The sequence below is a fragment of the Tinamus guttatus genome, unplaced genomic scaffold (genome assembly GCF_059628265.1).
Source record: "Tinamus guttatus ecotype Peru unplaced genomic scaffold, ASM5962826v1 Tinamus_guttatus_pri_ptg000494l, whole genome shotgun sequence".
Taxonomy (NCBI): Eukaryota; Metazoa; Chordata; class Aves; order Tinamiformes; family Tinamidae; genus Tinamus; species Tinamus guttatus.
In genome coordinates, this window is record NW_028289028.1 from 83663 (window position 1) to 110835 (window position 27173).

General features: G+C 68.2%; 1 protein-coding gene across 1 annotated transcript in view; it reads left to right on the forward strand.

The window, feature by feature from the left end:
- Positions 1–3998: 3998 nt before the first annotated feature.
- The window catches only part of LOC104574979 (filamin-C-like), a gene marked incomplete at its 3' end in the record, with an annotated part of 29775 nt that continues 6600 nt past the window's right edge, over positions 3999–27173 (forward strand). The window contains exons 1-12 of the mRNA XM_088533349.1: positions 3999–4344; positions 8708–8956; positions 11279–11376; positions 13121–13271; positions 15281–15399; positions 15486–15563; positions 16441–16603; positions 19094–19294; positions 20877–21014; positions 23644–23770; positions 24519–24655; positions 25816–26009. Coding sequence (XP_088389475.1) covers positions 3999–4344; positions 8708–8956; positions 11279–11376; positions 13121–13271; positions 15281–15399; positions 15486–15563; positions 16441–16603; positions 19094–19294; positions 20877–21014; positions 23644–23770; positions 24519–24655; positions 25816–26009 — 2001 coding nt within the window. The remainder of the gene's footprint in view (positions 4345–8707; positions 8957–11278; positions 11377–13120; positions 13272–15280; positions 15400–15485; positions 15564–16440; positions 16604–19093; positions 19295–20876; positions 21015–23643; positions 23771–24518; positions 24656–25815; positions 26010–27173) is intronic.

The window sequence follows — 27173 nt, forward strand, 5'->3', positions numbered from 1 at the left end:
CAATGCACTGGGATGCACTGGGATGGATGCAGCAGGGCAGTCACTCTGCAATGCACTGGGATGCAGCGGGGTGGTTGCCCTGTGATGCACTGGGAGGCAGGGGGATGCAGCAGGGCAGTTGCAGTGGAATGCAGCAGGATGCACTGGCATGGATGCAGCAGGGCGGTTGCACTGTGATGCAGCGGGATGCAGTGGGGCGGTTGCACTGGGATGCAGTGGGATGCAGAGGGGCAGTTGCAGTGGGATGGTTGCACTGCGATGCAGTGTGATGCAGCAGGATGCAGCGGGGCGGTTGCAGTGGGACGGTTGCCCTGTGATGCACTGTGATGCAGCGGGATGCAGCGGGGTGGTTGCAGTGGGACGGTTGCACTGTGATGCAGTGAGGCGGTTGCAGTGGGGCGGTTGCACTGTGATGCACTGCGATGCACTGTGATGCAGCGGGGTGGTTGCAGCGGGGCGGTTGCACTGTGATGCAGCGGGGCGGTTGCAGCGCGTTGCTGCGCGCTCCCGGCACCCATGGGCGCGCGGCACGGCCCCCCCGCAGCCCGGCCCGGCGCGGCGCCCGCGGTATTCCGGGTGCCTCTGACTCGCTCGGTTATTTTTAGGCGCTGGCGCAGGCGGCCGCCCCCGCGCAGCCCCCGCGGCCCCGGGGTGGGCGCCCGCCACCCCCACCCCGCACCGTGGGAAAGGGCCCAGGCGTCCGGCCCCCGCCCCCACCCCCAGCTGGGCCCAGGTGTCCGGGGCTCCCCGCCCCCCCCACCCGCTCTCATGCTCCCCCCGCTCGCGGCGGGGGCCCAGGCGTCCGGGCGCCCCCATGCAGCCCCTCAGTGGGGGCCCAGGCGTCCGGGCGCCCCAATGCAGCCCCTCGGCGGGGCCCAGGCGTCCGGGCACCCCTGTGCAGCCCCTCAGTGGGGGCCCAGGCGTCCGGGCACCCCCGTGCAGCCCCTCGGCGGGGGCCCAGGCGTCCGGGCGCCCCCGCGCAGCCCCTCGGCGGGGCCCAGGCGTCCGGGCGCCCCAATGCAGCCCCTCAGTGGGGGCCCAGGCGTCCGGGTGCCCCCGTGCAGCCCCTCAGTGGGGCCCAGGCATCCGGGCGCCCCCGTGCAGCCCCTCAGTGGGGGCCCAGGCGTCCGGGCGCCCCCGTGCAGCCCCTCAGTGGGGGCCCAGGCGTCCGGGCACCCCCGTGCAGCCCCTCGGCGGGGCCCAGGCGTCCGGGTGCCCCCGTGCAGCCCCTCGGCGGGGCCCAGGCGTCCGGGTGCCCCTGTGCAGCCCCTCGGTGGGGGTCCAGGCGTCCGGGTGCCCCAATGCAGCCCCTCGGCGGGGGCCCAGGCGTCCGGGCGCGGGGCCCCCTCTGCGCAGGGCCCTGGAAGGTTCCAGTGGCCGGGGGCCAGGCGGTGACGCGGTGACGCCGCGGGGCCCCGCGTGAGTCACCGCACGCTGCGGGGGGGGGGGGGGGGGCGGCCTTGGCCCCACCAGAAACCGGAACCGAGGGGAACCCGATACCCCCCTGCCGCGGGCCCAGGCGTCCGGGCCGCCGCGCGCTGCCTGTGCCGGGGCCCAGGCGTCCGGGCCCTGCCGGAGCCCCCACCCCACCCCATAGCATTGGGACCCCCCCGGACCTCCACCCTATGATCCATGGGGCTCTGGCCCCACTTGGGCCCCCCCTACAAGAACCACCCCCCCACACAAGGACCCCCATGGGGGGAACTGAGGCACCTGCCCCCCGGGAGGGGGATCTGCTGCCCCCCGTTTATCCAGGGGCCTGGGGGGGTCTCGGGGGGTCTGGCTGGAGCGTCCTGGGGGGGTCACGGGGTCCCTGAGGGGCTCCGGTGTCTCCAGGCTGGGAATGCTGGGGGGGGGAGGCGCAGAATGAGGGGGGGTCCCCCTTGGGTTCCCGCGGGTAGAGAAGTCCCTGGGGGGTCCCCAGGGGGGTCTTTGGGGGGGTATTTGGGGGGTTCTGGATGGGGGTCTCAGGGGAGGTGTGGGGGGTCCTGGGTGGTTTCCGGGGGGTCCAGGGACCTGCCGTGGGGGGGGGGCTGTGTCCTGGGGGGGCTCTAGGGGGGTCCGCGCTGGGTTCCAAGGGGGGGTCCCAAGAGGGGCTCCCTGGGGGGTGGCGGGGGGGGGGTGTCAGTGCGGTCACATGGGGGGGCCCTGGGGGGCCCGGGGGGGTTCCCGGGGCTCGGGGGCGGGTTCGGGGGTCCCGGCGGCTCCCGGTTGAGTTTCCCCGGGGGGGTCCCCAGTTTCCCCGGGGGGGGGTCCCGGTTAAGTGTCGCGTGGGAGGGGAGCACGGGAGGGGGGTCCCCACGGGGGGGGGTCCCCACGTTGGGGGGTCCCGTTGGGTCGGTCCCGTCCGCGGGTCGGTGCCTGCGGGCTCCCCCGCGGCCCCCCCGGTTATAAATAGCGGCTGGTGTCACGGGGCCGGGCGAGCCGCGGAGGGGCCGCGGGCGGATTCCTGCGCGCGGGGCCGGCCGCGCCCGCGGCAGCGCTTAAAACGGCCGCGCGCCGCCCGCCGCCGCCGCCGCCCCGAGCCGACCCGCTCCGCGCCCGCCGGACCCGACCCGGACCCGTCCCGACCCGCTCCGACCCGCTCCGCGCCCGCCGGACCCGCCGGATCCAACCCGAACCGCCGGACCCGACCCGGACCCGCTCCGACCCGCTCCGACCCGCTCCGCGCCCGCCGGACCCGACCCGGACCCGTCCCGACCCGCTCCGCGCCCGCCGGACCCGACCCGGACCCGATCGGACCCGCTCCGACCCGCTCCGCGCCCGCCGGACCCGACCCGGACCCCATCGGACCCGCTCCGACCCGCTCCGCGCCCGCCGGACCCGACCCGGACCCGATCGGACCCGCTCCGACCCGCTCCGCGCCCGCCGGACCCGACCCGGACCCCATCGAACCCGTCCCGAACCGCCGGACCCGACCCGGACCCCATCGGACCCGACCCGACCCGCGGCGGACCCGGATCCCCCGCCGGCTCCGATCCCGGACCCGCCGGACCCGACCCGACCCGCTCCGCGCTTGCCGGACCCAATCGGACCCCACCGGACCCGCTCCGCGCCCGCCGGACCCGACTCGACTCGCGCCGGACCCCATCGGATCCGACCCGCTCCGCGGCGGAGCCGGATCCCCCGCCGGCTCCGATCCCGGACCCGACCCGATCCGTACCGGACCCCATCGGATCAGATCCGCTCCGCGCCCGCCGGATCCGATCCGGACCCGACCCGACCCGCTCCGCGCCTGCCGGTCCCGACCCGGACCCCATCGGACCCGACCCGACCCGCGGCGGACCCGGACCCCCCGCCGGATCCGAACCGGGACCCGGAGCCGCCGCCCCCTCGGGAAGTCACCCCCGGGCACCGGCACCGCCGAGCCCGGATCGGGGGCTCTCCCCGGTCCCCGGTCCCGTTACTCCAAGTGCCGGAACCGGCACCGAATCCTTGTCCCGTTATCGACCTTGGGAACAAACTCGGAGCACCCGGTCAGTGACTTCGGAACCGACCCGGATCCCGGGCACCAGCACCGGGCACCGACCCCACGTCCCGTCGGTGACTTCGGAACCGACCCGGATCCCGGCACCGGGCACCGACCCCACGTCCCGTCAGTGACTTCGGAACCGACCCGGATCCCGGGCACCGGCACTGGGCACCGACCCCACGTCCCGTCATTGACTTCGGGAACCGACCCGGATCCCGGGCATCGGCACCGACCCCACGTCCCGTCAGTGACTTCGGAACCGACCCGGATCCCGGGCACCGGGCACCGACCCCACATCCCATCAGTGACTTCGGAACCGACCCGGATCCCGGGCACCGGCACCGGGCACCGACCCCACGTCCCGTCATTGACTTCGGAACCGACCCGGATCCCGGGCATCGGCACCGACCCCACGTCCCGTCGGTGACTTTGGGAACCGGCCGCGACTCCAGGAGCCACCCGGGAGCCCCATTCCTGATCCCGATCCCGATCCCGATCCCGATCCCGACGCCCGCGTGAAGTCGCCATGAACTCGACGGGCTACGAGGTGGCCCCGGCGGCGGGCGAGGAGCCCGAGGAGCTGCCGGCCACCGAGAAGGACCTGGCGGAGGACGCGCCGTGGAAGAAGATCCAGCAGAACACGTTCACGCGCTGGTGCAACGAGCACCTCAAGTGCGTGCACAAGCGCATCGGGGACCTGCAGCGGGACCTGAGCGACGGGCTGCGCCTCATCGCGCTGCTCGAGGTGCTGAGCCAGAAGAAGATGGGCCGCAAGTACCACCCGCGCCCCAACTTCCGCCAGATGAAGCTGGAGAACGTGTCGGTGGCCCTCGAGTTCCTCGAGCGCGAGCACATCAAGCTGGTCTCCATTGGTGAGCGTTGGGTGTGCAGGGGGGAGCGTGGGGCTGGGGGTGAGTGTGCGAGGGGGTGGGACATGCGAGGGGATGAGTGTGAGCAGGGCTGCTGTGAGTGTGCAAGGATCCCCGTGCAAGGACCCCTGTGCAAGGACCCCCTGTGCAAGGACTCCCCGTGCAAGGGCCCCTGTGCAAGGCTCCCATGCAAGGCTCCCATGCAAGGACCCTGTGCAAGGACCCTCATGCAAGGACCCTGTGCAAGGGCTCCCGTGCAAGGGCTCCTGTGCAAGGACCTCGTGCAAGGCCCCCGTGCAAGGATCCCTGTGCAAGGACCCCCGTGCAAGGCCCCCTGTGCAAGGCCCTCGTGCAAGGATCCCTGTGCAAGGCCCTCGTGCAAGGCCCCCGTGCAAGGACCCCTGTGCAAGGCCCCCGTGCAAGGACCCCCGTGCAAGGACCTCGTACAAGGGCCCCCGTGCAAGGACCCCCGTGCAAGGACCCCCGTGCAAGGGCCCCTGTGCAAGGACCCCCTGTGCAAGGACCCCCCCGTGCAAGGCCCTTGTGCAAGGACCCCCTGTGCAAGGCCCCCTGTGCAAGGACCCCCGTGCAAGGCCCCCTGTGCAAGGCCCTCGTGCAAGGCCCCCGTGCAAGGCCCTCGTGCAAGGGCCCCCATGCAAGGACCCCTGTGCAAGGACCCCCATGCAAGGCCCCCGTGCGAGCGCTCGTGCCCAAGGAGCTCACGCTGGGGACACGCAGGGGTCACGCTCGGCCGTGGCGCTCGCTCCTTGCACACGCGCGTGCACCCAGGCGCCTTGCACACTTGCACCGCTTGCACGTGTGCGTGGCGGGACAGCTGGCCCTGTCACACTCCATGTGCACACGCGCGTGCAGGGAGTTGTGCACACGTGTGCGCACACGCGCGTGCACCCAGGCGCCTTGCACGCTTGCACCGCTTGCACGTGTGCGTGGCGGGACAGCTGGCCCTGTCACACTCCACGTGCACACGCGCGTGCAGGGAGTTGCGCACACGTGTGCGCACACGCGAGCGCCCCGGCTCCCTGTCCCCGCGCGTGTCCCCATCCCTGTGTTCCCGTGCCCGTGTCCCCCCCGTGTGCCCACGTGTGTCCCCATCCCCGTGCCCGTGTCCCCCTGTCCGTGTCCCTGTGTCCCCACACATGTCCCCATCCCTGTGTCCCCGCCGTGTCCCCATCCCCATGTCCCCGTGTCCCTACGTCCATGTCCCCCCATGTCCCCGTGTCCCCCCTGTGTCCCTGTCCCTGTGTCCCTGTGTCCCCGTGTCCCCGTCCCTGTGTCCCCCCGTGCCCCCATCCCCGTGTCCCCGTGTCTCCGTGTCCCCCCCTTGTCCCTGTGTCCCCCCGTGTCCCCCCGTGTCCCTCCCATGTTCCCCCATCCCCGTGTCCCCCCAATGTCCCCATCCCCGTGCCCATGTCCCCCCCCGTCCCCCACCGTGTCCCCCTTGTGTCCCTGTGTCCGAGTCCCCCCCGTGTCCCCGTGCATGTCCCCGTCCCCGTGTCCCTGTGTCCGTGTCCTCCCCGTGTCCCCATCCCCGTGCCCATGTCCCCCTGTGTGCTCCCCATGTCCCCCCGTCCCCGTGTCCCCCCAATGTCCCCATCCCCGTGCCCATGTCTCCCCCCGTCCCCCACCGTGTCCCCCCGTGTCCCCCTTGTGTCCCTGTGTCCGTGTCCCCCCCGTGTCCCCGTGCATGTCCCCGTCCCCGTGTCCCCATGTCCGTGACCCCTCCGTGTCCCCCCCATGTCCCCACGTGTGTCCCCATCCCCGTGTCCCCCCCGTGTCCCCCCCGTGTCCGCCCCGGCCGCCCCCCCCCGCGGCTCTGAGCTCATCCCGCTGATCTCAGTCCTCAGCAATGAGCCTGGGGGGGCGGGGGGGTCGGTCCGCTGAGACCGGGCAGCTCGTTACACGAGTGGGCGGGGCGGCGCCGGGGGGGGGTCTCAATGGGGGGGGGTCACATCTGTAACCCATTTCCTCCCCGAAACGGGATCCCCCGGACGCCTGGGCCCCCTCCCCGCACCGGGGGTGGGGGGAGCGGGGGGAGGGGTCCCGGACGCCTGGGCCCCCTCCCCGCACCGGGGGGGTGGGGGGAGCGGGGGGGAGGGGTCCCGGACGCCTGGGCCCCCTCCTCGCACCGGGGGGGGGGGGGAGCGGGGGGGAGGGGTCCCGGACGCCTGGGCCCTCTCTATCTCCAGCCTGGGGGAGGGGAGGCCGGGGAGGAGGAGGGGGAGGGGCTCGGACGCCTGGGCCCCCTGTGCCGGGGGGGGAGGGGGCCCGGACGCCTGGGCCCCTCCCTCCCTCCTTGAGTTTCCCGTTCCTGGCCCGGGGTGCTGGGGAGGGGGGTCGGGGTCCCCATGGGGTCTATGGGTCAGGGTGCCCCCCAGGGTGCTGTGGGTCAGGGTGCCCCCCAGGGTGCTATGGGTCAGGGTCCCCATGGGGTCTATGGGTCAGGGTCCCCTCCAGGGTGCTGTGGGTCAGGGTCCCCATGGGGTCTATGGGTCAGGGTCCCCTCCAGGGTGCTGTGGGTCAGGGTCCCCTCCAGGGTGCTATGGGTCAGGGTCCCCATGGGGTCTATGGGTCAGGGTCCCCTCCAGGGTGCTGTGGGTCAGGGTGCCCCCCAGGGTGCTATGGGTCAGGGTCCCCATGGGGTCTATGGGTCAGGGTCCCCTCCAGGGTGCTGTGGGTCAGGGTCCCCTCCAGGGTGCTATGGGTCAGGATTAGGGTTCCCAGGGTGCTGGGGGTCAGGGTCAGGATTAGGGTCCCACGGGGTCCCCCCAGGTCTATGGGTCAAGGTCCCCCCAGGGTGCTATGGGTCAGGATTAGGGTCCCCAGGGTGCTGGGGGTCAGGGTCCGCTCAAGGTCTATGGGTCACGATTAGGGCCCCCCTCAATGTGAAAGGGTCAGAGTCCCCCCAGAATCTATGGGTCAGGGTCCCCCCAGGGTGCTGTGGGTCAGGATTAGGGTCCCCAGGGTGCTGGGGGTCAGGGTCCCGTCAAGGCCTGTTGGTCAGGATTAGGGTCCCCTCCAGAGTCTATGGGTCAGGGTCACCCCGTGCGCGTGGGACATTGGGGTCCCCCAGGCTCCTATGGGGGGGTCACCCCTGGGTGCTGCACTGGGGGTGTCACGATGTCCCCATGAACTGTGCGGGGGGTGACAGGTCTGAGGGGCGCTGGGGACATGGGGGTGCATGGGGGGCCCTGGGGTGCCCCAGGGCTCTGCAGAGGGGTCCTGCATGGGGATGCGCTGGGGGGTTCATAGGGGTGGGCTGCGTCGGATATGGGGTGCATAGGGCATGGGGGGCAGTGCCATGGGGTGCCCCATGGGTTTGCATGGGAGTGCGGTGTTGTGGGGCACCCCATGGGTTTGCATAGGGATGCGGTGCCATGGGGTGCACAGGATGTGGGGTGCAGTGCCTTGGGGTGCCCCATGGGTTTGCATAGGGATGCGGGTCCATGGGGTGCACAGAACATGGGGTGCAGTGCTGTGGGGCACCCCATGAGTTTGCATAGGCATGCAATGCCATGGGGTGCCCCATGGGTTTGCATAGGGATGTGGTGCTGTGGGGTGCCCCATGGGTTTGCATAGGGGTATGATGCCATGGTGTGCACAGGACGTGGGGTGCAGTGCTGTGGGGCACCCCATGGGTTTGCATAGGGGTGCAGTGCTGTGGGGCACCCCATGGGTTTGCATAGGGGTGCAGTGCCATGGGGCGCCCCATGGGTTTGCACAGGCGTGCAGCACCATGGGGTGCACAGGATGTGGGGTGCAGCGCCATGGGGCGCCCCATGGGTTTGCACAGGCGTGCAGCGCCATGGGGTGCACAGGATGTGGGGTGCAGCGCCGTGGGGCACCCCATGGGTTTGCACAGGCGTGCAGCACCGTGGGGTGCACAGGATGTGGGGTGCAGCGCCATGGGGCACCCCATGGGTTTGCATAGGCGTGCAGCACCATGGGGTGCACAGGATGTGGGGTGCAGTGCCGTGGGGCACCCCATGGGTTTGCACAGGCGTGCAGCGTCGTGGGGCAGCCATGCCGTGGGGCGCCCCATGGGTTTGCATAGGGGTGCAGTGCTGTGGGGTGCACAGGATGTGGGGTGCAGTGCCATGGGGCGCCCCATGGGTTTGCACAGGCATGCAGTGCCATGGGGCAGCCGTGGGGCACCCCATGGGTTTGCACAGGCGTGCAGCACCATGGGGTGCACAAGATGTGGGGTGCAGCGCCATGGGGCGCCCCATGGGTTTGCACAGGCGTGCAGTGCCATGGGGCAGCCGTGGGGCACCCCATGGGTTTGCACAGGCGTGCAGCGCCGTGGGGCAGCCGTGGGGCACCCCCCAACCCCCGCGTCCCCCCGCAGACAGCAAGGCCATCGTGGACGGCAACCTGAAGCTGATCCTGGGCCTCATCTGGACGCTCATCCTGCACTACTCCATCTCCATGCCCATGTGGGAGGACGAGGACGAGGAGGACGCGCGGCGCCAGACGCCCAAGCAGCGGCTGCTGGGCTGGATCCAGAACAAGGTCCCGCAGCTGCCGATCACCAACTTCAACCGCGACTGGCAGGACGGGAAGGCGCTGGGGGCCCTGGTGGACAACTGCGCGCCCGGTGAGCGCGGGGTGCACGGGGGGCAGCGGGGTGCACGGGGGGCTGCAAGCCGTGCAGGGGTGCAGGGGGATCTGCATGGGGCATTGCATACTCTGCATGGGGCATTGCATCCCATGCGGGGGGCATCGGGGTGCACGGGAGGCTGCAATCTGTGCATGGGAGTGCAGGGGTGCAGGGGGATCTGCATGGGGCATTGCATCCTGTGCAGGGTGCATCGGGGTACACGGGGCTGCACCCGGGGCATTGGGGTGCACGGGAAGCTGCAATCTGTGCATGGGAGTGCAGGGGTGCAGGGGGATCTGCATGGGCATTGCATACTCTGCATGGGGCATTGCATCCTGTGCTGGGGACATCAGGGTGCACGGGGGCTGCAATCCATGCATGGGAGTGCAGGGGGATCTTCATGGGGCATTGCATACTGTGCAGGGTGTATCGGGGTGTGCGGGGTGCTGCAGGGAGCTGCGGGGTGCACGGGGGGGCTGCAATCCATGCATGCGGGTGCAGGGGTGCAGGGGGATCTGCATGGGCATTGCATACTCTGCATGGGGCATTGCATCCTGTGCTGGGGACATCAGGGTGCACGGGGGGCTGCAATCCGTGCATGGGAGTGCAGGGGTGCAGGAGGGCTCTGCATGGGGCATTGCATACTCTGCATGGGGCATTGCATCCTGTGCTGGGGACATCAGGGTGCACGGGGGGCTGCAAGCCGTGCATGGGGGTGCAGGGGTGCAGGGGGGCTCTGCATGGGTGTTGCATCCTGTGCAGGGTGCATCGGGGTACACGGGGCTGCACCCGGGGCATTGGGGTGCACGGGAGGCTGCAATCCATGCATGGGAGTGCAGAGGTGCAGGGGGATCTTCATGGGGCATTGCATACTGTGCAGGGTGTATCGGGGTGCGCGGGGCGCTGGGGGGCAGCGGGGTGCACGGGGTGCTGCAAGCCGTGCATGGGGGTGCAGGGGTGCGGGGGGATCTGCATGGGGCATTGCATACTCTGCATGGGGTGTTGCATCCTGTGCTGGAGGCATTGGGGTGCATGGGAGGCTGCAATCCATGCATGGGAGTGCAGGGGGATCTGCATGGGGCATTGCATCCTGTGCTGGAGGCATTGGGGTGCACGGGAGGCTGCAATCTGTGCATGGGGGTGCAGGGGTGCAGGGGGATCTGCATGGGCATTGCATACTCTGCATGGGGCATTGCATCCTGTGCTGGAGGCATTGGGGTGCACGGGAGGTTGCAATCCATGCATGGGGATGCAGGGGTGCGGGGGGATCTGCATGGGGCATTGCATACTGTGCATGGGGCATTGCATCCTGTGCTGGGGTCATCGGGGTGCAAGGGAGGTTGCAATCCATGCATGGGGGTGCAGGGGTGCATGGGGACTCTGCGTGGGGCATTGGGGTGTGTGGGGTGCACAGGGTTGCATCCGGGGCATCGGGGTGCACGGAGGGCTGCAATCCGTGCATGGGGGTGCAGGGGGGCTCTGCATGGGCATTGCATACTCTGCATGGGGCATTGCATCTTTTGCGAGGGACATCGGGGTGCACGGGGCTGCATCCTGTACAAGGGAGGTTGCAACCCATGTATTGGGGTGCTGGGATGCAGGGGGAGTTGCAACCTGTGAATCAGGGTGCAGCGGGTGTTGCAATCCATGCATGCAGTGCTGCAGCACAAGGCGGGGGGCTCTGCACCCCTATGTTGATGCATCAGGGTGCAGAGCGGGGGCTGCACCCCATGCATGGGGGCACCGGGGTGCAGGGGGGCTCCGCACCCCCATGCAGGGTGTGGGGCAGGCCTGGGCCTATGGGGCCTGGGCGCTGTGGTAGGTGTGGGGTTTTGGGGGGCTGCACCCCCATGCACAATCTATGGGGTTGGGCGCTGCACCCCAGGGCTGTGGGTGCATGGGGGTCTCTGCACCCCGGGACTTGGTGCATGGGGGTCTCTGCACCCCGGGGCTGTGGGTGCATGGGGGTCTCTGCGCCCCAGGGCTGTGGGTGCATGGGGGGGCTCTGCACCCAGGAACTTGGTGCATGGGGGTCTCTGCACCCCAGGACTTGGTGCATGGGGGTCTCTGCACCCCGGGGCTGTGGGTGCATGGGGGGCTCTGCACCCCAGGACTTGGTGCATGGGGGTCTCTGCACCCCGGGGCTGTGGGTGCATGGGGGGCTCTGCACCCAGGGACTTGGTGCACGGGGGTCTCTGCACCCCAGGGCTGTGGGTGCATGGGGGTCTCTGCACCCCGGGACTTGGTGCATGGGGGTCTCTGCACCCCAAGGCGGGTGACGGGGCGCGGGGACAGCGGGTGACGGTGACGGTGCCGCAGGGCTGTGCCCGGATTGGGAGAGCTGGGACCCCAACCAGCCCGTGCAGAACGCGCGCGAGGCCATGCAACAGGCGGACGACTGGCTCGGCGTGCCCCAGGTGACGGGGACACCGGGACACCGGGGACACCGGGGGCACCGGGGGTGCTGGGAGCATAGGGGACACCGGGGACATCAGGGGGACCGGGGACATGGGGGGCACTGGGGACACGAGGGGCTCTGAGGACAGTGGGAGCACTGGGGACAGTGGGGCCACTGGGGCCACTGGGAGCACTGGGGGCATAGGGGACACTGGGGACACCAGGGGCACTGGGGACATCAGGGGTACTGGGGACACTGGGAGCACTGGGGACCCTGGCGGGCCCAGGGGACACTGGGGACACTGGGAGCTTAGGGGACACTGGAGACACCAGGGGCACTGGGGACACGGGGGGCACTGGGGATAGTGGGGCCACTGGGGCCAGTAGGAGCACTGGGAGCATAGGGGACACTGGGGACACCAGGGACACTGGGGTACTGGGGACACTGGGAGCACTGGGAGTACTGGGGACCCCGGTGGGCACTGGGGACACTGGGAGCTTAGGGGATGCTGGAGACACCAGGGACACTGGGGACACCAGGGATACTGGGAACACTGGGGATACCGGGGACATGGGGGCACTGGGGGCACCGGCAGTACTGGGGGCACTGGGGGCACTGGGGGTACTGGGAGCATAGGGGGATGCCGGGCATACCAGGGACACTGGGGACACCGGGGGTACTGGGGACACTGGGGGCACCAGGAGTACTGGGGACCCTGGTGGGCACAGGGGACACTGGGGACACTGGGAGCTTAGGGGATCCCGGAGACACCAGGGGCACTGGGGACACGGGGGGCACTGGGGACAGTGGGGCCACTGGGGCCAGTGGGAGCACTGGGAGCATAGGGGACACTGGGGACACCAGGGACACTGGGGACACCAGGGACACCAGGGGTACTGGGAACACTGGGGACACCGGGGGCACCGGGGGTACTGGGGACACTGGGGCCACCTGGAGTACTGGGGACCCCGGTGGGCACTGGGGACACTGGGAGCTTAGGGGATCCCGAAGACACCAGGGACACTGGGGACGCCGGGGACACGAGGGGTACTGGGGACACTGGGGACACTGGGAGCATAGGGGACACCCAGGACACCAGGGACACTGGGGACACTGGGGACAGCAGCGATAGTGGGGACACTGGGGACACCGGGGACACTGGGGGCACCGGGAGTACTGGGGACCCTGGCGGGCACAGGGGACACTGGGGACACTGGGAGCTTAGGGGTCCCTGGGACAGATCCTCCCTGGACGTCCCAGGCCATGGAGGGGTCCCTGGGGTGTCCCTGGGTTGGGAAGAGCCTTGGGGACAGTGGAGGGTCCCTGGAGGGGGGTCAAGGGCTTGGAGGGGCCATGGGGGGTCGAGGGGGTCCTTGGGGTGACCCTGGACGTGGGGATGTCCCAGGGAGGCTGAGAGGGTCCCTGGGCACAGAGGGGACCCTGCCAGGGACAAAGGGACCCTGGGAGCGATAGAGGGGACCCTGGGCATGGAGGGGACCCTGGGGGGCAGAGGGGGGTCTTGGGGGGTGTCTCTGAGCATGGGGTGTCCCTGGGGGGGGCAGATGGGGCCCTCGGGGTGTCTCTGATCATGGGGGACCCCTCAGTGGTCCCTGGGTTTTGAGGGGACCGTGGCGGGTAAAGGGGCACCCTGGGCATGGGGGGATAAAGGGGTCCCGGGTTGGTCGTGGTGACGGAGGGGGGTTTGGGGACCCAAAGGGCACGGGGGTGTCCCCGGCACGCGCTGACGGCCCCGCGGTGCCCAGGTCATCGCCCCCGAGGAGATCGTGGACCCCAACGTGGACGAGCACTCGGTCATGACCTACCTGTCGCAGTTCCCCAAGGCCAAGCTCAAGCCGGGCGCCCCGCTGCGCTCCAAGCAGCTCAACCCGCGCAAGGCGCGCGCCTACGGGCCAGGTGCGCCCGCGGTGGCCTTGGTGGCCTTGGTGGCCTTGGTGCCCACGGTGCCAGCGCCCGCCGGGGCCCTGTCACGGGGTCCCTTGGTGCCCATGGTGCCCGTGGTGCCCTTGGTGCCCGCGGTGCCTGCGCCCTCCGTGTCCCTGTCATGGGGTCCCTGAGCAGGGCCCTTGGTGCCCGCGGTGCCCGCACCTGCCGGTCCCTGTCACGGGGTCCCTTGGTGCCCGCGGTGCCCATGGTGCCCGTGCCCGCTGCGTCCCTGTCATGGGGTCCCTGTCACAGGGCCCTTGGTGCCCATGGTGCCCGCGGGGCCTGCAGCTCCCCGCACCCGCCGGGTCCCCGTCACGAGGTCCCTGCGCGGGGCCCTTGGGGCTCCCCGCTGGTGCCAGGTCGCTGGTGCAGGGGGTGGCGGGTGCTGGGTTGGGGCCGTATGAGTGCCCCGGGCACCCCAAACCCCCTGCACCAACGTGCTGATCCCTGGGTGCCCCACGCACCCTGAGCACCCCATGCTGACCCCCATGCACCCGGAGCACCCTGTTGTACTGATCCCTGAGCACCCCGAGCACCCCATTGCACTGACCCCCGTGCTTCCCAAGCACCCTGAGCACCCCAGTGTGTTGTTCCCCGTGCACCCTGGGCACCCCGAGCACCCTGTTGTGCTGATCCCCGAGCCCCCATCATGCAGCCCCCTGAGCCCCCTATCATTTCCCTCCCCATGCACCCCGAGCCCCCCATTGTGCAGCCCCCTGAGCCCCTTGTTATTCTGCTCCCCATGCACCCCGAGCCCCCCATCATTCCCCTCCCCGTGCACCCCAAGCCCCTCATTGTGCAGCCCCCCAAGCCCCTCATTATTCTGCTCCCCATGCACCCCGAGACCCCCGTCATGCACCCCGAGCCCCTCATCATTCCCGTCCCTGTGCACCCCGAGCCCCGCATTGTGTAGCCCCCCCAAGCTCCCCGAGCCCCCTGTTGTGCAGCTCCCCAAGCCCCCGTCATTCCCCTCCCCATACACCCCAAGCCCCACATCGTGAAGCCCCCCGAGCCCCTCATTATTCTGCTCCCCATGCACCCGGAGCCCCCCATCATTCCCCTCCCCGTGCACCCCAAGCCTCCCATTGTGCACCCCGAGCCCCTCGTCATTCCTGTCCCCGTGCACCCCAAGCCCCCCATCCCGCAGCCCCCCAAGTCCCCCGTCATTCCCCTCCCCATGCACCCCGAGCCCCCCGTGCACCCCAAGCCCCTCATTGTGCATCCCCCTGTGCACCCCGAGGCCCCCATCATGCAGCTCCCCGAGCCCCCCATCATTCCCCTCCCCATGCACCCCGAGCCCCCCGTGCACCCCAAGCTCCTCATTGTGCAGCCCCCTGTGCACCCCGAGGCCCCATCATGCAGCTCCCCGAGCCCCCCATCATTCCCCTCCCCGTGCACCCCGAGCCCCCCGTGCACCCCAAGCTCCTCATTGTGCAGCCCCCTGTGCACCCCGAGGCCCCATCATGCAGCTCCCCGAGCCCCCCATCATTCCCCTCCCCGTGCACCCCAAGCCCCCATCCCGCAGCCCCCCAAACCCCCATCATTCCCCTCCCCATGCACCCCGAGCCCCACATCGTGCAGCCCCCCCAAGCTCCCTGAGCCCCCTGTTGTGCAGCCCCCCAAACCCCCCGTCATTCCCCTCCCCATGCACCCTAAGCCCCCCATCCCGCAGCCCCCCCAAGCTCCCTGAGCCCCCTGTTGTGCAGCCCCCCAAACCCCCCGTCATTCCCCTCCCCATGCACCCTAAGCCCCCCATCCCGCAGCCCCCCAAGTCCCCCGTCATTCCCCTCCCCATGCACCCCGAGCCCCCCGTGCATCCCGAGCCCCTCATTGTGCAGCCCCCTGTGCACCCCGAGGCCCCCATCATGCAGCTCCCCGAGTCCCCCATCATTCCCCTCCCCGTGCACCCCGAGCCCCGCATCCTGCAGCCCCCCGAGCCCCCCATCCCGCAGCCCCCCGAGCCCCGCGCGTTCCCGCAGGGATCGAGCCGCTCGGGAACACGGTGCTGAAGCCGGCGCAGTTCACGGTGGAGACGCTCGAGGCCGGCCTGGGCGAGGTGCTGGTCTACATCGAGGACCCCGAGGGCCACACGGAGGAGGTAGGACCCGGACGCCTGGGCCCCTCCGCCGCGCGGGGGCCCTCCCGTCCCGCCGGGGGGCTGCAGCCGTCCCCTGTCCCCCGCAGGCCAAGGTGGTCCCCAACAACGACAAGAAGCGCACCTACTCCGTCACCTACGTGCCCAAGGTGGCCGGGCTGCACAAGGTGGGTGCCCGGGGCGGGGGGACGTGGCGGGGACCTTGGTGGCACCCAGGGAGCGGCGCGGGGGGGTCCCTTGGGTCTCCTTAGGGGCCCTGGGGGGTTGCACTTAGGGGTCCCGTTGTGGTCCCGGTTGGGTATTGCCATGGGGGTGCTGGGGAGGGTCCTGCTGGGGGGCTCCAGGGGTCCTTTGGGGTTTCCATTGGGGTCTCTGGGGATTTTTGGGGATCCCGTTGGGGACACTGGGGGACATCTCTGGGGATTCTTTGGAGGCCCTATTGGGGACATTGGAGGGCACTTTGGGGTCCCCTTGGGGTCCCTGGGACCCTTTGGGAGCCCCTTTGGGGTCCCTCTTGGGTATTGCAATGGGAGATACTGGGGGGTCTTATTGGGGATTCTGGGGTGGGGGGGTCTCTAGGGGCCCTTTGGGGGTCCCATTGGGGTCCCTGGGAGGGTCTCTGGGGATTTTTGGGGATCCCGTTGGGGACACTGGGGGACATCTCTGGGGATTCTTTGGAGGCCCTGTTGGGGACATTGGGGGGCATCTCTGGGGGCTCTTTAGGGGTCCCATTGGGGTCCCTGGGATCCTTTGGGAGTCCCTTTGGGGTCCCTCTTGGGTATTGCAATGGGAGGTACTGGGGGGTCTTAATGGGGATTCTGGGGGGGGGGTCTCTAGGAGGGTCCCATTGGGGTCCCTGGGGGAATCTCTGTGGATTCTTTGGGGATCCAGTGGGTGACACTGGGGGACATCTCCAGGGTCCCCTTGGGGATCTCATTGGGGTCCCTGTTTTCTATTGCATGGGGGGTCCTTGGGGTGCCCCCGTGGACCCCCCGGTGTCCCTGTGTCTCCGGGTGCCACCCGCCCTGACGCCGGTGCCCGCAGGTGACGGTGCTGTTCGCGGGGCAGAACATCGACAAGAGCCCCTTCGGCGTCACCGTGGCCATGGCCCTGGGTGACGCCAGCAAGGTGACAGCCCGCGGGCCCGGCCTCGAGCCCCACGGCAACGTGGCCAACAAGCCCACCTACTTCGACATCTACACGGCAGGTGGGCACCGCCATGGGGACACGGCGTGGGGACACGGGCTTGGGGACATGGCCACGGCCGCGGGGACGTGGCCATGGGGACACGGCCATGGCTGCGGGGACACAGCCGTGGGGACATGGTCATTGGACATGGCCATGGGAACACAGCCACAGGGACACAGCCACAGCCATGGGGACACAGCCACGGGGACATGGCCACAGGGACTCGGCCATGGGGACACAGCCGTGGGGACACAGCCACGACCATAGGGACACAGCCATGGGGACATGGCCACAAGGACACAGCCATGGCCATGGGGACATGGCCATGGGGACACAGCCACGGGGACATGACCATGGGGATATGGCCATGGGGACACGGCCACAGGGACACGGCCATGGGGACACAGCCATGGCTGCGGGGACACGGCCATGGGGACACGGCCATGGGGACACAGCCACGGGGACACGGCCACAGGGACATGGCCATGGGGGCACAGCCATGGGGACACGGCAACGGCCACGGGACATGGCCACAGGGACACAGCCACGGGGACATGGCCATGGGGACACAGCCATGGGGACACGGCCACAGCCGTGGGGACACAGCCACAGGGACACAACCACGGGGACACAGCCATGGGGCCATGACCATGGCCACGGGAACATGGCCATGGGGACACAGCTACGACCGCGGGGACACGGCCATGGGGACACGGCCACGGGGACATGACCATGGCCACGGGAACATGGCCATGGGGACACAGCCACGACCGCAGGGACACGGCCATGGGGACACAGCCACGGGGACATGACCGTGGGGACACAGCCTTGGGTATGGGGACGTGGCCACAGGGACGCAGCCACAGGGATACAGCCACAACCACAGGGACATGGCCGTGGGGACACAGCCACAGGGACACAACCATGGGGACACAGCCATGGGGACTTGGCCATGGGGACATGACCGTGGGGACACAACCACAGGGACACGGCCACGGGGACACAGCCACAGCCGCGGGGACATGGCCATGGGGACACAACCATGGGGACACGGCCACGGCCACGGGACATGGCCACGGGGACACAGCCACGGGGACACGGCCATGGGGACACAGCCATGGCCTCGGGGATATGGCCACGGGGACACAGCCACAGCCGTGGGGACACAGCCACAGGGGCACAGCCACAGGGACACAACCATGGGGACATGGTCATGGGGACATGGCCACGGGGACACAGCCACAGCGACATGGCCATGGGGACACAGCCACAGTGGCTCTGCAGGGTCACGGTGGCACCTTGGCACATCTGGGTGGCACCAGAGCTGTGGCATTGCCACACGTGTGCCATGTCCCCAAGCTTTGCTAATGGTGGAGATGGGATGTGCCCAGGTGGCACTGAGCCCAGGCATTGCCATGGGGGTACATGTGACATGCAGGTGGCATCGAGCCCTTGGCATTGCCATAGGAGGGACATGTCACATCCAGGTGGCATTGAGCCCGGGTATTGTCATGATGGGGACATGGCATGTCCAGGTGGCACCGAGCCCAGGTATTGTCATGATGGGGATGTGACATGTCCAGGTGGCACCATGGCATTGCTATGGTGGCAATGTCATATGTCCAGGTGGCACCGAGCTTGCAGCATGTCTGTGGTAGGGACATGGCACATCCAGGTGGCACCGAGCCCTGGCATTGCCATGATGAACATGTGGCACATCTGGGTAGCATTGACCCCTTGGCAATGCCAGCATGGGGACATCCAATGCCAGGTGACAATAAGCCCAGGCACTGCCATCACGAGGACGTGACACCACGTGGTCAGGTGGCCTCACGCTTGTGGCTTTGCCATAGAGGGGAGGTGACATGACCAGGTGACACTGAGAGCAGGCATTGCCGTGGTGGACATGTGGCACATCCAGGTGGCACCGAGCCCTTGAGAGTGCCATGGTGGGGACATGGCACATCGAGGTGGCACCGAGCCCAGGTATTGTCATGATGGGGACATGGCACATCCGGGTGGCACTGAACCCTTGAGAGTGCCATGGCGGGGACATGGCACATCCAGGTGGCACCGAGCCCAGCCATTGCCACCATGGGACATGGCCTGTCCAGGTGGCATGGAGCCCTTTGCATTGCCACACTGGGGATGTGGCATGTCCAGGTGGCACCGAGCCCAGGTATTGTCATGATGGGGACATGGCACATCCAGGTGGCACCGAGCCCAGGTATTTTCATGATGGGGACATGGCCTGTCCAGGTGGCATGGAGCCCTTTGCATTGCCATGGCAGGGACATGGCACATCCAGGTGGCACCATGGCATTGCACTGGCGAAGAGTTGGCACATCCAGGTGTCACCAAGCCCGAGCATCCCCATCACGGTCACAGGGCCCCACATGCCCAGGTGCCACGGAGCCCGTGTCCCCTCCGCGAGGCTCCCGGTGGCCCTGGCGCCGCGGTGGCCCCGCGGTGCCGGCGGTGGCACTGAGGCCGTGTCCCCGCGTGGCAGGGGCCGGCCCCGGCGACGTCGGGGTGGTCATCGTGGACCCGCAGGGCCGGCGGGACACGGTGGAGGTGATGCTGGAGGACAAGGGGGACAACATCTACCGCTGCACCTACCGGCCCGTCCTCGAGGGGCCGCACACCGTCTACGTCACCTACGCCGGCGCCCAGGTCCCCAAGAGCCCCTTCACCGTCAACGTGGCGGAAGGTGAGGCCGCGGTGTCCCCAGGGTGTCCCCATGGGTCCCCATGGTTCTCTGGTGGCCCCATGGCTCCCTCTGTCCCTGAAGGGTCTCCACGGTGCCCTATGGTGACCCATGGCACTCTCTGTCCCCAGGGTGGTCTTTATGGCACCTTCTAGCCCCAGGGTGTCCCTATGGCACCCTCTGTCCCCAGGGCAACCCCGCGGCACCCTTTGCCCTATGGTGTCCCCATGGCACCCTCTGTCCCTGGGGTGTTCCTGTGTCACCTCCTAGTCCCAGGGTGGCCCTGTGGCACCCCTGTCCCCAGGTACCCCCACAGCACCCCTGTCCCCGCAGGCTCCCTGTCCCCAGGATGTCCCCAGGGCACCCCTGTCCCCCCGCGTGTCCCCAGGCTCCCCATCCCCAGTGTCCCCAGACTTCCCATCCCCAGTGTCCCCATGCCACCCCTGTTCCCCAGGCATCTCCAGGTTCCTTGTCCCCATGGCATCCCCACCCTGGATGTCCCCAGACTCCCTGTCGCCCAGAGTGTCCCCACAGCACCCCCGACCCCCAGGTGTCCCCACGACGCCCCCATCCCCTGGGCGTCCCCAGGTCCCCAGGCTCCTTGTCCCCATGGCATCCCCACCCCCTGGGCGTCCCCAGGCTCCTTGTCCCCATGCCAGCCCTGTTCCTCAGGCATCTCCGGGTTCCTTGTCCCTGCGGCATCCCCATCCCCTGAATGTCCCCAGCCTCCGTGTCCCCACAGCACCTCCATCCCACGGGTGTCCCCACAGCTCCCCATCCCTCAGGCACCCCAGGCCCTTTGTCCCCATGGCATCCCCATCCCTCAGGTCCCCCATGCTCCTTGTCCCCATGGTACCCCCATCCCCTGGATGTCCCCAGACTCCCTGTCACCCAGAGTGTCCCCACGTCACTCCTGTCCCCCGGGCGCCGCAGGCTCCTTGTCTCCATGGCATCCCCATCCCTCGGGCATCTCCAGGCTCCTTGTCCCCATGGCACCCCCGTCCCCTGGGTGTCCCCATGGCTCCCCATCCCCTGGGCATCCCCAGACCTCTTGTCCCCATGGCACCCCTGTCCCCTGGGTGTCCCCAGACTCCCTGTCCCCTAGAGTGTCCCCACAGCTCCCCATCCCCCAGGCATCCCAGGCCCCTTGTCACCATGGCACCCCCGTCCCCTGGGTGCCCCCAGGCCCCTTGTCCCCACAACACCCCCATCCCCTGGGTGTCCCCAGGCCCCTTGTCCCCTAGAGTGTCCCCACGACACCCCCATCTCCCGGGCGTCCCCAGGCCCCTTGTCCCCATGGCACCCCCGTCCCCTGGGTGTCCCCACAGCTCCCCATCCCTTGGGCATCCCCAGGTCCCTTGTCCCCTAGAGTGTCCCCAAGGCTCCTCCGTCCCCCGGGCTCCCCATCCCTTGGGCATCCCCAGGTCCCTTGTCCCCTAGAGTGTCCCCGTGGCTCCTCCATCCCCCGGGCTCCCCATCCCTTGGGCATCCCCAGGTCCCTTGTCCCCTAGAGTGTCCCAATGGCTCCCCCGTCCCCCGGGCGCCCCGTCCCCGCGGTGGCCGCCGGGTGACCCTCGTGCCGCAGCGTGCAACCCGTCGGCGTGCCGGGCCACGGGCCGGGGGCTGCAGCCCAAGGGCGTCCGCGTCAAGGAGGTGGCCGACTTCAAGGTGCACACGAGGGGCGCGGGCAGCGGCGAGCTGCGCGTGCTGGTCAAGGGGCCCAGTAAGTGCCGCGCGGGGACACCCTGGGGACGTGTGTGCGGGTGTGCATGGGGGACACTCTGGGGACGTGTGTGCGGGTGTGCGTGGGTGTGTGTGGGTGTGTGGGTGTGCACGGGGGACACCCCGGGGACGTGTGTGCGGGTGTGCATGGTGACACCCTGGGGACGTGTGTGCGGGTGTGCATGGGTGTGTGTGGGTGTGCACGGGGGACACCCCGGGGACGCGTGTGAGGGTGTGCACAGGGACACGTGCGCGGGTGTGCGTGGGTGTATGCAGGTGGACACCCTGGGGACATGTGTGCACGGGTGTGCAGGGGTGTATGCGAGCGTGCATGGATGTATGCATGCGTGGGTGTATGCGGTGACACCCTGGGGACATGTGTGCCGGTGTGCATGGTGACACCCTGGGGGCGTGTGTGCGGGTGTGCGTGGGTGTGCACGGGGGACACCCCGGGGACGCGTGTGCGGGTGTGCACGGGGACACGTGCATGGGTGTGCATGGGTGTATGCAGGTGGACACCCTGGGGACATGTGTGCCGGTGTGCACAGGGACACCCCGGGGACATGTGTGTGGGCACAGGGGACACGTGCATGGGTGTGCATGGGTGTATGTGGGTGTGCACAGGGGACACCCTGGGGACGTGTGTGCGAGTGTGCATGGGTGTGTGTGGGTGTGCGCAGGGGACACCCTGGGGACATGCATGCCGGTGTGGACGGGTGTGCGTGGGTGTATGTGAGCATGCATGGGTGTATGCGGTGACATCCTGGGGACGTGTGTGCAGGTGTGCACGGGGACACCCTGGGGACATGCATGCCGGTGTGGACGGGTGTGCGTGGGTGTATGTGAGCATGCATGGGTGTATGCGGTGACACCCTGGGGACATGTGTGCAGGTGTGCATGGGTGTGCGTGGGTGTATGCGAGCGTGCATGGGTGTATGCGGTGACACGCCGGGGACGTGAGCGGGTGTGCATGGGGGACACTCTGGGACGTATGTGTGGGTGTGCATGGGTGTGCATGGGTGTGTGGATGTATATGGTGACACCCTGGGGACGTGTGCATGGGGGACACGCTGGGAACATGTGCGCAGGTGTGCACGGGTGTATGCGGGTGTGTGCAGGTGACACCCTGGAGACGTGCGCGGGTGTGCACGGGTGTGCGTGGGTGTATGCGGTGACACCCTGGGGACGTGAGCGGGTGTGCATGGGGGACACTCTGGGGACGTGTGCATGGGTGTGCACGGGTGTATGCGAGTGTGTGTGTGTACACGGATGAGACCCTGGGGATGTGCGCGTGGGTGTGCGTGGATGTGGGTGTGTGCAGGTGTGCATGGGGACATGTGTGGGTGTGCATGGGTGTGCACGGCTATATGTGAGCATGCGTGGGTGTACGTGGTGACACCGTGGGGACGTGTGTGCGGGTGTGCGTGGATGTGCCCGGCTGTATGCGGGGAACACCCTGGGGCCATGAGTGCGGGTGTGCATGGGTGTGCACGGCTATATGTGAGCGTGCGTGGGTGTACGTGGTGACACCCTGGGGACGTGTGCACGTCTATTTATGGGTGTGCACGGGTGTGCATGGGGACATGAGTGCGGGTGTGTGCGGGGTAGTGCTGCCCCCTCCTGGGGAACAACAGCCACACGTCGACTGTACAGCGGGGCTGCGGGTGTGCGGCATGGCACGCGCGGCTGTTGCACACGCGTGTGGCAGTGCGAGGTGATGCACGTGCATGCAGCAATGCACACGTGCAACAGTGCACGCGTGCAGCCGTGTGTGAATGTGGCAGGGCCCTGTGGGGTTGGGGGTGCATGGGATGACATGCGTGGCCGTTTGCACGTGAATGTGGCAGTGCACACGTGTGCAGCAATGCACATGCATGTAACAACGCACATATGTGCAACGTTGCATGTGTGCAGCCAGACATATGCATGGCAGGGCCTGGGGGGCAGAGTGTGCGTGGGTTTGCACACACGACTGCGCATGCTTTTGATGGTGTGCATGCATGCAGCAATGCACATGCACACAGCAATGCACACCCGTGCCCCAATGCACATACGTGCAGCAATGCACACCCCTGCGTCAATGCACACACGTGCAGCAATGCACATACATGCACCAATGCACACACATGCACCAATGCACATACGTACATCAATGCACATACATGCAGCAATGCACATACGTGCAGCAATGCACACGCATGCAGCAATGCACATACGTGCAGCAATGCACACGCATGCAGCAATGCACACCCCTGCGTCAATGCACATACGTGCAGCAATGCACATGCATGCAGCAATGCACATACGTACATCAATGCACATGCATGCAGCAATGCACACCCATGCAGCAATGCACACCCATGCATCAATGCACACCCATGCAGCAATGCACATGCATGCAGCAATGCACACATGTGTGTCAATGCACATACGTGCAGCAATGCACACTCATGCAGCAATGCACATGCATGCAGCAACACACACAGTCATGCACACACATGCAGCCATGCCCATGCATGTGCATGGCAGGGGCTCCCTGCAGCATGGCAGAGCACAGGGGAGTGCAAACGTGCACGTGTGGCTGCCGGGTGGCGCGGTGGCCGCGGTGGCCCTGACGTGTCCCCGCGCAGAGGGCACCGAGGAGCCGGTGAAGGTGCGGGACGCGGGTGACGGCGTCTACGAGTGCGAGTACTACCCCGTGGTGCCCGGCAAGTACGTGGTGACCATCACGTGGGGCGGCTACGCCATCCCCCGCAGGTGAGCCGCGCGCGTGCAAGGGCACGGGGAGTGTGCAAGGGGGGTGCAGAGTCGTGCAAAGGCCTGGGGAGTGTGCAAGAGGCATGCACGGCCATGCAATGGGTGTGTGAGGGCGTGCAAGGGTGTGCAGGGCCATGCAAAGGCATGTGGGGGTGTGCAAAGGACACGCACAGGCCTGAAGGAGTGTGCAAGGGGCGTGCAGGGACATGCAGAGATGAGCAGGGTGCATGCAGGGACATGCAAAGGTGTTTGGGGTGTGCAAGGGACACACGCAGGTGTGTGCAAGGGGCATGCAAGGGACACACGTAGACCTGCAGAGGTGTAAAAGAGGCATGCATGACCGTGAAACGGGTGTGCAATGGGTGTGCAAAGGACATGCACAGGCCTGAAGGAGTGTGCAAGGGGCGTGCAGGGACATGCAAAGATGAGCAAGGTGCATGCAGGGACATGCAAGGACACGCGCAGGCCTGCAGGGACGTGAAGGGGCATGCAAAGGTGTGTGGGGTGTGCAAGGGACATGTATAGGTGTGCAGGAGTGTGCAAGGGGTGTGCAAGAGTCATGCATGGGTGTACAGGGGGCATGCAAGGCACATGCACATGCATGCCGGAGGGCTCAGGGTCATGCAGAGGGGATGCATGGGTGTGCAGACTGTGCAAGGGCATGCAGAGTGTGCATGGGCGTGCATGGGTGTGCAAGGGCGTGCATGGGCGTGCAAGGCGTGCGAGCCGTTGCTCTCGCCCACCGCAGCCCCTTCGAGGTGCAGGTGGCACCGGCGCCCGGCTCGCAGAAGGTGCGGGCCTGGGGACCCGGCCTGGAGACGGGCATGGTGGGCAAGTCGGCCGACTTCGTGGTGGAGGCCATCGGCACCGAAGTGGGCACCCTGGGTGAGCACGGGCGGCGCGGGCCACCCGCGGGGACAGCTGGTGGCCTGGTGGGGACGCGGGCGTGGGCTGGAGGGCAGCGTCATGGGGATGTGGGCACAGGTTGGAGGGCACCGTGTGGAGAACATGGGCATGGATAGGGGGACGCCATGGTGGGGACGTGGACGTGGACCAGGGGGACACCATGGTGGGGACACAGGCATGGGTTGGAGGCACTGTGCTGAGGACGTGAGCATGGATAGGGGGACACCATGGTGGGGACGTGGGCTTGGGTTGGAGGCACTGTGCTGAGGACGTGGGCATGGACCAGGGGGACACCATGGTGGGGACGTGGTCTTGGGCTGGAGGGCACCGTGTGGAGAACATGGGCATGGATAGGGGGACCATGGTGGGGATGTGGGCTTGGAGCAGGGGGACACCATGGTGGAGATGTGGACATGGACCAGGGGGACACCATGGTGGGGACATGGGCTTAGGTTGGAGGCACTGTGCTGAGGACGTGGGCATGGATAGGGGGACACCATGGTGGGGACATGCACATGGACCAGGGGGACACCATGGTGGGGATGTGGGCTTGGGTTGGAGGCACTGTGCTGAGGATGTGGGCATGGACAGGGGGACACCATGGTGGGGACATGCACATGGACCAGGGGGACACCATGGTGGGGCCGTGGGCACAGGTTGGAGGGCACCGTGTGGAGAACATGGACATGGATAGGGGGACACCATGGTGGGGACATGCACATGGACCAGGGGGACACCATGGTGGGGACATGGGCTTGGGTTGGAGGCACTGTGCTGAGGACATGGGCATGGATAGGGGGACACCATGGTGGGGACATGGACTTGGACCAGGGGGACACCATGGTGGGGACATGGGCTTGGGCAGGGGACACAGTGGTGGGGACATGGACACAGATTGGGGTGCACCATGGCAGGGACACGGGCTTGGAGCAGGGGACGCAGTGGTGGGGACAAGGCCACAGCCCAGGGGACCCCGTGGCAGGGACATGGGCTCAACTTGGGGGCCACCCATCTGGATCTCCAACCAGGGGCCACCACGATGGGGCCACAGGGGCCACCATCATGCGGCCCACGATGGGGACACGCGGCCCGCGCGGAGCCCCTCGCTGGGCGCTGACGGCCGCGTCCCCTTGTCACAGGCTTCTCCATCGAGGGCCCGTCGCAGGCCAAGATCGAGTGCGACGACAAGGGCGACGGCTCGTGCGACGTGCGCTACTGGCCCACGGAGCCGGGCGAGTACGCGGTGCACGTGGTGTGCGACGACGAGGACATCAAGGACAGCCCCTTCATCGCGCACATCCTGCCCGCCGCCCACGACTGCTTCCCCGAGAAGGTGACGGGGACCCCCTGCACCCCGGGGTCCTGCTGCCCATCCGGGCACCCCTCCCCGAGCCCCTGCATCCTGCTCCCCGGACAAGCAGCCCTGCAACTGCGGGCACGGACCTGCTCCGGGCACCGTGTTGCATGTGGGCATCCCCTGCAGCTTCTGCACCCCAGGGCTCCGCTCCCCATCTGGGCACCCCCTGCACCCTGCTCCCCATCTGGGCACCCTCTGCACCCCCTGACCCTGCACCCTGCTCCCGATCTGGGCACCCTCTGCACCCCAAGGTCCCACTTCCCATCTGGGCACCCTCTGCACCCCTGCACGCTGCACCCTGCTCCCCATCTGGGCACCCCCTGCTCCTCATCTGGGCACCCCCTGCTCCCTATCCGGGCATCCTCTGTGCCCCTGCACCCTGCTCCCCATCCAGGAACCTTCTGCACCCCAGGGCTCTGCTCCCCACTTGGGCACCCTCTGCAGCCCTGCACCCTGCTCCCCATCTGGGCACCCCCTGCACCTCCTGCACCCCAGGGTCCGGCTCCCCATCCGGGCATCCTCTGCACCCCCTGACCCTGCTCCTTATCCAGGCACCTTCTGTGCCCCTGCACCCTGCTCCCCACCTGGGCACCCCCTGCTCCCCATCCAGGCATCCTCTGCACCCCCTGACCTTGCACCCTGCTCCTTATCTGGGCACCCCCTGCACCCCCAGCACCCTGCTTCCCATCCAGGAACCTTCTGCACCCCCTGACCCTGCACCCTCCTCCTTATCTGGGCACCTTCTGCACCCCCAGCACCCTGCTCCCCATCCAGGAACCTTCTGCACCCTAGGGCCCCACTCCCCATCCGGGCACCCCCTGCTCCCCATCTGGGCACCCTTGCACCCTATCCGGGCATCCTCTGTGCCCCTGCACCCTGCTCCCCATCCAGGAACCTTCTGCACCCCAGGGCTCTGCTCCCCACTTGGGCACCCTCTGCACCCCTGCACCCTGCTCCCCATCTGGGCACCCCCTGCACCTCCTGCACCCCAGGGTCTGGCTCCCCATCTGGGCACCCTCTGCACCCCCTGACCCTGCTCCTTATCCAGGCACCTTCTGCACCCCCTGACCCTGCACCCTGCTCCTTATCTGGGCACCTTCTGCACCCCCAGCACCCTGCTCCCCATCCAGGAAGCTTCTG